The sequence below is a fragment of the Schistocerca cancellata genome, chromosome 11 (assembly GCF_023864275.1).
Source record: "Schistocerca cancellata isolate TAMUIC-IGC-003103 chromosome 11, iqSchCanc2.1, whole genome shotgun sequence".
Classification (NCBI taxonomy): domain Eukaryota; kingdom Metazoa; phylum Arthropoda; class Insecta; order Orthoptera; family Acrididae; genus Schistocerca; species Schistocerca cancellata.
In genome coordinates, this window is record NC_064636.1 from 24287455 (window position 1) to 24300830 (window position 13376).

The 13376-nt window shown below is 37.6% G+C and overlaps 1 protein-coding gene across 1 annotated transcript in view; it reads right to left on the reverse strand.

Annotated features, from left to right (window-relative positions):
- LOC126108847 (uncharacterized) overlaps window positions 1-13376 on the reverse strand; it is a 246408-nt gene that overhangs the window by 172588 nt on the left and 60444 nt on the right. The window contains exon 6 of the mRNA XM_049914214.1: window positions 8628-8761. Coding sequence (XP_049770171.1) covers window positions 8628-8761 — 134 coding nt within the window. The remainder of the gene's footprint in view (window positions 1-8627; window positions 8762-13376) is intronic.

Consider the following 13376-nt stretch of genomic DNA (forward strand, 5'->3'; position numbering starts at 1 on the left):
ATAGTGCCCCCACCAGCCTGCATGTTATGAGCCACTGTTCACCTAGATGATGGCATTTGTGGAGCTGACCCAGTGCAACAAAAAGTTGCTCACCTGAAGAGCTGACATGTTTCCATTCACTGACAGCAGAATTCCAATGGTCCTGTGTCCACTGTAACCATAATTGACAATGTTGCTGGGTCAACATGCGAACACTTAGGAGTGGTCTGCTGTGGAGCTGGATGTTCAAGAAAGTAAAATGAACAGTGTGCTCTGAAACGTTTTTTGCATGCACCAGCATTGTACTCTTTCGGCAGAGATGTCTGCTTCACAGAGCAGAAAATCCTCCTCATCCCACATTCTGTGAAAAGCTGTGGGCGTCCAACCATTTAGTGCCTAGTGGTAGTTTCACTGTCCTAACTGTTTCTGAAGATGCTCATGAAAGTAGCATGTGAACATTTGACCAGCTTCGCCATTTTTAAAATACTCATTCACAGGCTCTGCATAATAATAGTAATAATAATAATAATAATAACAAGACATGTGGCATCAGGATAAAGTTGACATTATACCAATTATACTATCAACTACAGGAGTCATACCACACAATATCCACCAATACAATACAGCTACATCCAAACATATATATACAACTACAGAAGCCTGTAATTATTGATACATGTTCAATTACCTGAAAGTTCCTAAATGCAGTATAACATATACCGAACAGTTAAAAGGAAGTCACGCTTGATCAAGGTCCGCATCACTTTCCATTTTTGACCAGACATAACGTCTGAGAAGAGAAAGAAGAAATAACAATAATAATAATCTGCCCTTTGTTGAGTCCCTTATCTCAATGGGTTTCCCCATATGCAGTCCATATCTTCAATGGGGAGATATCCCGTCCGTGTCTGCCTTGCTTACATACTTGTGATACCATGTCATGTCCCCACAATGCAACCAGGTGACATCAAATGTTAAGGAGGGCAGTGCATAATGTTTGGCTTATCAGTGTATCACTTGGTTACTGTTTCTGCAGCTTGCCACATTCATCAGGAACTGTCATAAATTTAAGAACATAGACATTCATAAATTTTGCCTAGAACAGCATATGGAAGCATGTGCAACAGAATTAGAATTTCACAAAAAATCCTTCATAATATTAAGTGTATATCGAGCACCTGAAGGTAACTTTAATCTGTTTGTAAACCACCTTGAAGCTGTACTGGCCCATTTAACAACCAAAAACAAAGAAATAGTGGTTGCTGGTGATTTCAATGTAGATTTCCTTAAAGACTCTCCCAATAAGAACTTATTTGAGTTAGTAACACTATCCTTCAACTTAATTCCAACTGTAATTTTCCCCACTAGGGTAGCCACTTACTCACAAACAGCCATTGATAATATATTTATAGAAAAGTCCAATGAACAAAATTATATTACAAGACCAATAGTCACTGGCCTCTCAGACCATGACATGCAGTTCCTTCTGTTAAATGTTAATGCTGAACAGGATACAAAATCTGTTAAATCTGAGCTCAAGAGGGTAATCAATAAGCCAAAAATTGATTATTTTAGGACACTCCTCAGAGACATTTATTGGACTGATGTTTACAGTGCTCATGGCATGAATGAAAAATATAACACTTTTGCTAATAAAGTGCTTACCTTATTCGAACACTGTTTTCCACCAAAACTTACCAAGGTTAGAGCAAAGTCTACAAAGAAGCCATGGACTACTCAAGGAATAGAGGTATCTTGTAAAACAAAAAGAAAACTGTATCTGTCAATCCAAAACAGTTCCAATGTTGATGCCATAGCACATTATAAGAAATACTGAAAAATATTAAAGACTGTAATATGGACATCAAAGCAAATATATTACAAGGAAAAGATAGTCATATCAGATAACAAAATAAAGACAATTTGGGATATAGAGAAAGGAGGAGACCTATAGAACCAGACATGAAGAGGAACAAATAGCATTAAGAGTAAATGATACATTGGTGACAGATGGGTATAGTGTTGCAGAACTTTTAAACAATCATTTTATAGCTGCTGCTGAAAAGATAGGGTTGTAAGGTTCGGTAGATGCTGCTATGGAATACCTCAGACCAGACATATCAAGTAACTTCCATAATATGCATTTGGCCCTCACTACCCCAACAGAAATAATGTCCATCATAAAATCTTTAAAATCAAAAACATCTAGTGGTTATGATGAAATATCGACAAAGTTAATTAAAGAATGTGATTCTGAGCTAAGTAACATATTAAGCTATCTGTGTAACCAGTTGTTTATCAGTGGAATATTTCCTGAATGGCTGAAATATGCTGAAGTGAAGCCACTGTTTAAGAAGGGAGATAAAGAAATAGCATCAAATTTCCATCCAATTTCACTGTTGCCAGTATTCTCAAAAATTTTTGAAAAAGTAATGTACAGTCAGCTTTATACCCACCTTATCTCAAATAACATACTGTCAAAGTCACAGTTCGGATTTCTAAAAGGTTCTGATATTGAGAAGGCTATCTACACTTACAGTGAAAATGTGTTTAATTCATAAGACAAAAAATTGCAAGCAACTGGTATATTTTAAGATCTGTCAAGGGCATTTGACTGTGTAAATCACAATATCCTTTTAAGTAAATTAGAATATTATAGTGTAACAGGAAATGCTGCAAAATGGTTCAAATCTTATATCTCTGGCAGGAAACAAAGGGTGTTATTAGGAAAGAGACATGTATCAAGCTATTAGGCATCATCCAACTGGGAACTAATTACATGTGGGGTCCCACAAGGTTCCATTTTGAGGCCCTTACCTTTTCTTGTGTATATTAATGACCTTTCATCAGTAACATTACCAGATGCCAAGTTCGTTTTGTTTGCCGATGATACAAACATTGCAATAAATAGCAAATCAAGTGTAGTCTTAGAAAGATCAGCTAATAAAATCTTTGTGGACATTAATCACTGGTTCCTAGCCAATTCTTTGTCACTAAACTTTGAAAAAACACACTATATGCAGTTCAGAACTTGTAAGGGGTGTCCCACGAGTATATGTCTAACATACGGCGACAAGAAGATAGAAGAAGTGGACGGTGTTAAATTCTTGGGATTACAGCTTGATAATAAATTCAACTGGGAGGAGCACACCACAGAACTGCTGAAGTGTCTTAACAAATCTCTATTTGCAATGCAAATTTTGACAGACATAGGGGATATAAAAATGAAAAAGCTGGCATACTATGCTTACTTTCATTCCATAATGTCATATGGGATTATTTTTTGGGGTAATTCATCAAGCCAAGCTAAAGTTATCTGGGTACAAAAACGTGCAGTAAGGGTTATAAGTGGTGTGAACTCAAAAACATCCTGCAGAAGCCTGTTTAGGGAACTAGGGATACTAGCTACTGCTTCCCAATATATTTATTCCTTAATGAAATTTGTCATTAAAAATATATCACTTTTTCAAACCAACAGCTAAATTCATGAAATCAATACTAGAAATGAGAATAATCTTCACAAGGATTTAAAGTCACTTTGTCTTGTACAAAAAGGTGTGCATTATTCAGGAACACACATTTTCAATAACTAGCCAACAGCCATAAAAAGCTTAAGAACCAATGAAATTCAGTTTAAGAAAAGCCTAAGGATTTATTGGTGGCCAACTACTTCTACTCCATTGATGAATTTCTCAGTAAAACCAACTGCACAATTTCAGTGCAGTAATGTGTTCATTGTTCGTTCGTGTGTGTGTGTGTGTGTGTGTGTGTGTGTGTGTGTGTGTGTGTGTGTGTGTGTGTAAGTACAATCTAACTTCTGCACCATTTCGTGCAGTAATGTGTTCATTGTAAATAAGTATTATAGTAGTTGTATTACATGTTTATTACCTTATAAATAAATAAAAAACTTTTTTATTTTAAATTCAGTGCATTAGTATTTGTAAAACGTCACTTTCATATAGTGTCATTAAAAATGATGATCATTCCACTTGGGACCTGTGGAATTTGTTTTTGTTGTACATATTTGTCATGTATTGTTGTTTTTCTGACATGTTCCACATCCTGGAGGACCTCCTCACTACGGATCAATTGGAATGAAAGTAAATCTAATCTAATCTAATCTATATCTGTCTTTAAGAATAGCAAGTGAAATTAGGAACAACATTAAAAAAAGAATTTTTTACTTGCAAAAATCATTAACTATATGTAGTAAATTCTGGAAAAAATATGAAAGCATAATTTTCACTGTTACAACCACACATCTTCCTGCAATTTGTGGAAACTACTTCATTATTTTTGTAGGAGTCTTGGCCTGGACATAATGACATCTCTGTCTATAGGAGGAGGAAGGGAAAAAAAATTTTTTTTTACCCAGAACTAATAGTGTGGTTCAGCCTCTTGATTAAAAAGATTTTTATTAGTGTAAAGCATGTTTCAGGAAATTGTCCGACTATATATTTTCTGATAGCTCTGTCATTTCAGATGTATCAGTAGAACAATCATTTCTGTATTGTCAAGTGTGCATCACAACATTTTATGTATTTGATCATGTATGCCTAATATGTAGTGCAATACACATACAATGGCTATGACTGTTTCCTACTCAGTTCCAGTTCTGTCCAAATAGTGCTATAATGATTGAAGTGCCTGCAAGCTTTAATATTTATCAGATGTGCTGGATGTAACTAAAATGTTTTGTTTTCATCATCCAATAGATACTTTACATTTCAGTGGTGACTATAGAGAATAAACAAGGAACAGTTTCATTGTTAGTAAAATTACATTATTTAAAAATTAGCATAAGAACTATGCAACAGGAATTATTGTAAAATATTTAATGTCAACAAATTAAAGCTTCAGTTGATGGTTGATGTTTATACTGTAACACCATACATTGTCTTTATTTTCTTTCCTCTGCTGGTCACTTGTGTACCAATTACATCTGAAACGGTTTATCTGTCAATATGAAGTTCAAGTTATTCAAAAAATCAATGATCTGCGATATTTTTGGTATTGTTTATATGCTTAAAATTTGGGTATGTGCACACTGGACTGTGCTCCTGAATACTACATTTCTCTTGTAGTGGCTGCATCTGCGTATTCACTGATTTGCAAACTAGACAGGAAGGGCTGTGCAAACTGCTTTTATAAGTGGTTATTTGCACTGCAAAAGTGAGTAACTTTAACGTTTTTAAATACTTCCAGTGTTCCTAAGTAGTTAAGATTTTGACAGGGCATTTTTTTCGGTGTATTCTTGCTGCATGAAAACTTTCTCAGTAGTTTTTGATATATTGGATTGGACCATTCACTTGTCAGTGAGCTAATCAGCAATTTTCCATATACTGAAACATAACAATCAAAAAATAAGCTTTCTTAATTTCCTGTACAACATTTTAAATTATTAATTTCAGTTACCTGCTGCAAAAATTAATATCAAAGTTTTCTAATAGTACTATTTTCCATTGCAGATCTTGTCAAAACCATTGTTAGATTCCCCAACTTTAACTACATACTTTCGCTGCCTTATTTTTTCTGTACCATTTGACATAAAGCACTAATTAATCCACTAATTTATAATTTCATGAAATTTATTACCACTTGCAATATAGTGCTCATTCATGTAAACAAGAGGATCCATATCATGTGATAATAATAGTAACTATTTACAATTTGTACAGAAAGTAGATGGCAGTTATAAGAGTCGAAGGGTATGAAAGGGAAGCAGTGGTTGGGAAGGGAGTGAGACATGATTGTAGCCTATCCCCGATGTTATTCAATCTGTATATTGAGCAAGCAATAAAGGAAACAAAAGAAAAGTTCGGAGTGGGTATTAAAATCCACGGAGAAGAAATAAAAACTTTGAGGTTCGCTGATGACATTGTAATTCTGTCAGAGACAGCAAAGGACTTGGAAGAGAAGTTGAATGGAATGGACAGTGTCTTAAAAGGAGGGTATAAGATGAACATCAACAAAAGCAAAACGAGGATAATGGAATGTAGTTGAATTAAGTCGGGTGATGCTGAGGAAATTAGATTAGGAAATGAGACACTTGAAATAGTAAAGGAGTTTTGCTATTTGGGGAGCAAAATAACTGATGATGGTCGAAGGCTCTGGCTCTGATCACCATGGGACTCAACTGCTGTGGTTATAAGTCCCCTAGAACTTAGAACTACTTAAACCTAACTAACCTAAGGACATCACACACATCCATGCCCGAGGCAGGATTCGAACCTGCGACCGTAGTGGTCACGCGGTTCCAGACTGAAGCGCCTTTAACCGCACGGCCACACCGGCCGGCGATGGTCGAAGTAGAGAGGATATAAAATGTAGACTGGCAATGGCAAGGAAAGCATTTCTGAAGAAGAAAAATTTGTTAACATCAAGTATAGATTTAAATGTCAGGAAGTCGTTTCTGAGAGTATTTGTATGGAGTGTAGCCATGTATGGAAGTGAAATGTGGACGATAAATAGCTTAGACATGAAGAGAATAGAGGCTTTTGAAATGTGGTGCTACAGAAGAATGCTGAAAATTAGATGGGTTGATCACATAACTAATGAGGAGGTACTGAATAGAATTGGGGAGGAGAGGAGCTTGTGGCACAACTTGACTAGAAGAAGGGATCGGTTGGTAGGACATGTTCTGAGACATCGAGGGTTCACCAGTTTAGTATTGGAGGGCAGCGTGGAGGGTAAAAATCGTAGAGGGAGACCAGGTGATGAATACACTAAGCAGATTCAGAAGGATGTAGGCTGCAGTAGGCACTGGGAGATGAAGAAGCTTGCACAGGATAGAGTAGCATGGAGAGCTGCATCAAACCAGTCTCAGGACTGAAGACCACAACAACAACAACAACATGTACTTTTATAAATTTATTTATAGAAACTTATCCATAATCCAAAATTCCATAAGTACATCCAAAATAGCAACTTCGAACCTAGCCATTTTTCAAAGCATAATTTATTTTTCAGAAGAATCACTTATTCATACACAAGTCCTTAAATAGACACCTAAAAATAGTTTAAAGCACCAAGTAACACCTACATTATGTGGATTTGTCATTTGATTTACTCCTCAACTGTGTGTTTTCTGTACATGAGACCCAAAGACTGATGATGAACTACTACTGAGAAACTTCCATCATGAGAAACCAATGATGTTTTTTCTGAACCATACTGTGATTGTCAAGAGCATAAATAAAATAAATATTGTTGTACTTAATAATCTATCTGCTTGAAACTCTTAAATGGACTAGTGTAGGACTGTGATGGTTCCATGTAGATGTGACCTCATTACCTTGTGCCACTGCAGAATGAATATTTCACAACTGTAATTCTGGATGCTGGTTTGCACCCACAAGTTACCTTCTATTTGTAGTAAATGAACTGTCACCGTTATCAATATTCGAACTTCACCAGAAATAAAGTATGTGTCATCAGCTAAAATGTTAGTGTCACGAAAATTATTGAACAAACACCATGTCCCACTTTATACGATCAAGAAGAAGTGCTACCAAAAGCGAGACTACTACCTACAGGCCAGTAGCCCCACAAATGTTGCAAACAAAATATTCCTTCATGTATCTTTCATGATAGACTTGCTTCCCATCATGATTAAGACACTGTCAAACTGAATCAGTGTTTCATGAATACAGGGATGTATCCAGGTACCCGTAAGCTGCACTGTATAACACATATTAGGCAAAGATATATTAATAGCAAAGATATATTCCACTTCGTTAGTGAGCAGACAATAATCAAGATGGTTACTGTGAAAAAAAATGATGTTAATACACATTTATGGATTTGATTCATATAAATGTGACAGTCATTGGTGGGCTGTATATGTCTTACAAACTTATGAAGAAACAGATGTACTACACATCAGCTTCTTCTGTCAACATGGGGCATCTCCCATCATTTGGGTTTCCTGCCAATCCAGACATTTGTGTTACCAGATGTGACATTCTCATAAGTATTAACAGTGACACCAACCAAATACTGTGCCTGGTAAACATCAGTAATTTAACTGGAGACTTCAGAGAAGTTGTAACCATGTTCTACTGCCTATTCATTTTTGTGCTGAAAATGGTTTGTGATACCACTACAATGATATAAGCCACATTTTTACACCATAGCTTATGAATTGTACTTAACAATAATTTGTGTTTCATAAGTGTATCACTGCTCTTTGATAGTGTAATGATGTGGAACAAATAAAGTTTTGGGCATGATGCCTTTGTTATGTCTGCTTGATATTTAACACGTACATAGTAATATAGCAATATACTATCCTCCTTTCAAAGAAATTAAAGGTGTCATGTTTTGAAATACTCAACATCAAAGGTCAAGGTCAATCACTACCATGCGAAAATTCTTAGAAACTTATTCTTTTTTATATGGTGCATATGCAGTGATCATGGGGCACATATTACAACCACATTCCATCGCTGAAAAATGTACCTGAAAGGATGGGAGAGGTGAGGAATTGCAGAGAGATAGTCAGCAATTTAACAGGCAGCAGTTACTCTGAAATGAAGAGCATGACAGAGAGAAGTGACAGGAATGAAGAGTTGTATCAAACTGACTTTTAGGGTTGATGACACAAGCAATTAAACAAAAATAAGCAAAGCACAGGAAACACTTACTGTGGTCAGAATCTTCACTGCTGGATGCATCGTCTGGCTCTACCTGCTTTGAGCTTTGCTTCGATTTGGAGGAGTTGACCTCATTCCAGTGTGCATGCACTATGTGCCTGTTACGAGTGCTCTGTTGTTTGAACCTAAGGCACAAAAGGGAGTGCTGTTACTTTTTACTTAATTTGTATGCAACCATCAAACCTGTAGCACCCCCAAAACATAAGAAATAATAGCAGTACAAGGGAGTTGAAAATAATTCGAACATAAAACAACAGGTGACATCTTGTTACTACTTTACATATTTATTATACTACAATTTCTATACTACTCCTTCAAATAGTAACACAACACAGACTAGCATATAATACATCAGACTTCTGACTTCACATTATTTCAAAGGATATGAATTTTTTCTTATACAGACTTGGCACACTGTCTTAGTGAAGGTCAGTAACTGTCTTGTAATTATTATTATTTTTTTATTACAGCCAGCTTCTGAATATCTGCATGTGGATTATCCAGATTGTGGATTATCCATGCACAGTTTGGGAAGTCTTGAAAAAAGTGGAAAGCCTAAAGTATAATGTTAAAATTAATTAACCTGAAGTTTTTCATTTGGAATATAGTATTATGCATGTACCTCAGATTTTACCACCAGAATACAATGTACACCCCAATTTCCATTCACACATTCCTAAAATATTTCTCTGTTTCCCATTTCACCTTCTGTTAAACATAGTGATTCTACCCTTGCGGTATGTTTGCTGTCAATTTCCAACTCACTTATTACCGACAGTAAGAGGAAATGGTTTATATTTTCTTCCAGGGTGGTTCCCTTCAGAATTCTTGCCTCGTGTTGATAGGAAATAATGCATATTTTTGATACGTACAAGAGGAATACAATGTTGATCATAGTTCTCTAGCTGCCAACGGAACTTTATAATGCTGTAGATTCTAAAAAAGAACAATGAGAAAGAATTTTAACCTATATCATGATTCTTGTTGTTGCTGCTAACGTTACAGATGGTCTATATGTACTAGGGGAAGATGACAGATAAATGAAAACATATTGCTCTAATGATCTGCAACAAATTAGAAATTTCCGATAGAAAATGGAGAGTCTGCAGTCGAAGTTTATCACAGTTACGGAATAAGCACACAAACAAGTCATTGAGGAACTGGTTAGACAGACACACCAAAGTCCTGGCATGCACCAATCTGCTATCAACAGTATCCAGGAAAAATTTTGTTTGATTCTACCGATGTTAGGACTTAGTGATTAAAATCCTTCTGCGTGTTATGCCGCATCATTGCTAAAAAACTAACAATAATAAACTAAAACCGACGCTTCGGCCGAATTGCAATGGCTTTCCTCAGGGCATGACTGGTTTTGCATGGGGATAGGTGCTTCAATTTATTAGAGACTATCGAGGTCTGACATCATTGTTGTAAAACTCTTAATTGGCCCTCTAATATGGTTAGTTAGTCATGACATAAGGGAAGATGGAAGGAAAGAGGCTATTTTTGGATGTCCATGTCATCAATGATTGGTAGCTCTCTGCCAATCAGCATTCGGCTTCTGGTCGGCAAGTTTTCCTCCTGGTGTGCGCAGAAGTGGACTGACAGTTGCTCTACAGCTGTTTGTGCAGATACGTCCATGTCCCTGTTGCTTCTGCCCCGTGACTGTTCGCAGCCTGTTGCACTGGGATGGCCGGCAGCCAGGACGCTGGGAGTTTTGAAGCCATCTTCTCTGTTGATGTTGTCAGGCTGCTTAATAATTTTGATCGCCTCCCGTATTTTGCATTCTCGCATCCACGATTCTTTCACCAGTACTCGGGCTTCCTGGAACCTGAGGTTGTCCACAATCATGATGGTGTTCTGCTATCGCCGATTTATTATGTTGTTGTAATGGTACATAGCGTTCATGTTCTGCTACTCATAAGCCGACCAGTCTCCCTGTTTCTCCTGTGTAGGCAGCTCCGCACTCACACCGTAGTTTGTAAACACCTGCAGTGTTAAGATTGTTGACTACATCCTTGGTGGAACCTATCATTTTGTGGATCATGTGACTGCTTCGAAAAATCGGTCTCAAACCTTGTCGGTGGAGGACGTTGCCTAGCCGTTCACTGATGCCTTTTACATATGGTAAGTGAACCAGTGGAAGCTTCTCTCTTTTGCCTTCTTCTCATGTTCAGCTCCCTTTGGTTTTAGCTACTTTTCTTATGATGATGTCGTCATAGCCACTGGCACGAAACGTGTGTCGTAGCTCCTTTAATTCTTGATGTTATTTTCATCGCTTATCTGGTAGGCTCAAGCAGTTAATGTATGCAGAACAGAATACTTTTGAGCTGGGTGGTGGTGGCTCTCCGCGTGCAAGTACCGATTAGTGTGCATTGGTTTCCAGTACACTTTGTGTCCCAGTTTACCTTTGGCAGCTCTGTCTACGTCCACAGCCAGAAATGGCAAGGTACCATTGTTTTCAGTCTCATGTGTGGACTTTACACTTCTGTCCAAGCTATTTAAGTGCTGGAGGAAGTTTTCCAATTCCGCTTCACCGCAAGGCCAGATAACGAATGTGTCATCCACATATAGTAGCCAACAACTGCGACATAACAGAGCAGAAGCTAGGGCTGATTGCTCAAAGGCTTCCATGAAGATGTCCGCAGCTACAGGGGAGAGCGCAGAGCCCATTGCCACTTCATCAAACTGTTCGTAATATTTTCCCTGCTGGGTGAAGTATGTAGATGACAGGCGTAAGCGCACCAGATCGCAGATATCTGGTGGTATCCGATCCTGTAGAATGTGCATAGTCTCCTCAATAGGTATGTTGGTGAAGAGAGACTTGATGTCAAAACTGACCATAATGTCTGATGGCTTTATTTGCTGTTCCCTAATCAGTTGTATGAAGTGGGAAGAGTCTTTCACGTAGGAGTCTGTCTGTCCCTCAAGACGGCGTAACTCAGGTGCCAGGTGTTTCACAACATAACACGTAGGTGAATCTATTCCGTCACTATGAGCCTCAGTGGATAACCCTCCTTAGGGAGCTTAGGTACTCTGTAGATTCTAGGAGGCACAGGCACCTTGATGATTAGTCTCTTGGCTGTGTCAGGATCAATTCTTGAGTTCTTAACAAGGGCCTTCGTATTTCTGCCTATCCTCACCATCAGGTCTCCTTGTTATTCCTGAGCTCCTATATGGCCTGTCTTTCTTCACGTGTGATATAGGCTCTGAGTGGTTTTGGTGTTTGTAAAATTCTTACAGTTTCCTGCCTTATCTTTTCTGCTTCGACACATGGTATTTGGTGGAGTGACGCCTCGACAGATTGTATGATCTCTTCTGTGGGAATCTTTGTGGGCATAACTGCGAAGTTTAATCCTTTGGACAGAACTGATGTTGCTGCCTCACTGATGGTCTGTGTCAAGATGTTAACCATGGTACGAGCTATATCCAGACTAAACTGTGAGTGGTGCGTGTTAGGACTATCGAGTAAATGCAAACTATCATCATAAAAAAGTGAACAAAAATCCAAAACAGAAAGATATTATTCCCAAAGTTAAATGATATGCAATATAATGAGTTTCAGGTGTAATAAGTTGTCAGTGCAGTGCAGTGCAGTGAGATCCAAATGTGGCATATAGTATGGGTTTCTAGTGCAATATCCATTCATTTCTGTAGAAATGATGTTCCATGCTTTTGGTTATCCGTGAAGTCTTGGGGTCTATATTAACCCAGATAATCTGAACCTAGCAGAATAAATTTCAGCTTCAAATTGTAGTAATTTTTTTTGTGTTTCATTACTTTCCACTAAAGTGTCTTAGTGAGTTTGATAGCTTGTTAAATCAAACAAACCACTTAGAAATAGGTTTCAATCTCCATTTTTATGTATTTTTAATTCATATTTGTTAAAACTAAGATCATTTTGTCCTGGTATTCTGATCAGATACATCACTACACTTATTTGCTTCATTCTTTGTACAATAAAATATGCATTAATTTAAAGAAACACATAGAATACAAAATTTACACCATGTTAGGGGTCTTTATAGTCTTTCTGAGCATTACAGTTTGTTTTCTGTGACAAAAAAGCCTACAGCTTATGTGATACATAGCTGAGGTGTAGTTTGTACACAAATTAACACGAAAAACAACTAAAGCAAACATTCACCCCTTAGCTCTGTATGCACATTCCCTCGCCCACTGATTCTGCAAGTGTGGGTTGTTACTTACAAATACAGATGGTCATTCAGAATGAAAGTAGGTCTTCTCTGTTGGCTGTAGGGTTTTGTTTACACCAGTCACTATTTGTCCACGCTGCATTAGAATTGGTAGACTGCCAGCGTGTTGACCACTAGAATGTATGCATGTATCATGTTATGAGTAAAACTATGTAAAAGTAAAATGGTTATGGCTATGAGTTCTGATGACCTGCCCACCCTAATGACACCAGACTCTGCCATTGCTCATTCTGAACCAGATACACCATAAAATGGTGTTCGGAGTTGGGTCCTCAGTCCACCACAATTACTGAGGAAAGAAGAAACCTACAATCTTCCAATGGAGTGTAGGAGTGTAGCAGTAATTGGTGTTGTTTGTGAAAGTTCATGGGTTGTATTCCCAAGTGGAACTAGCACAAGGGTGATGCAGACACCACTCTTCCATCAAAACTCCTCTTCAGTGATGCAGCACAGTAAGACCCAGCACTGAATGTAGGACTCCTGCAGACACTGGGTTTGCTTGGTGCGCATGTGAATGACAATG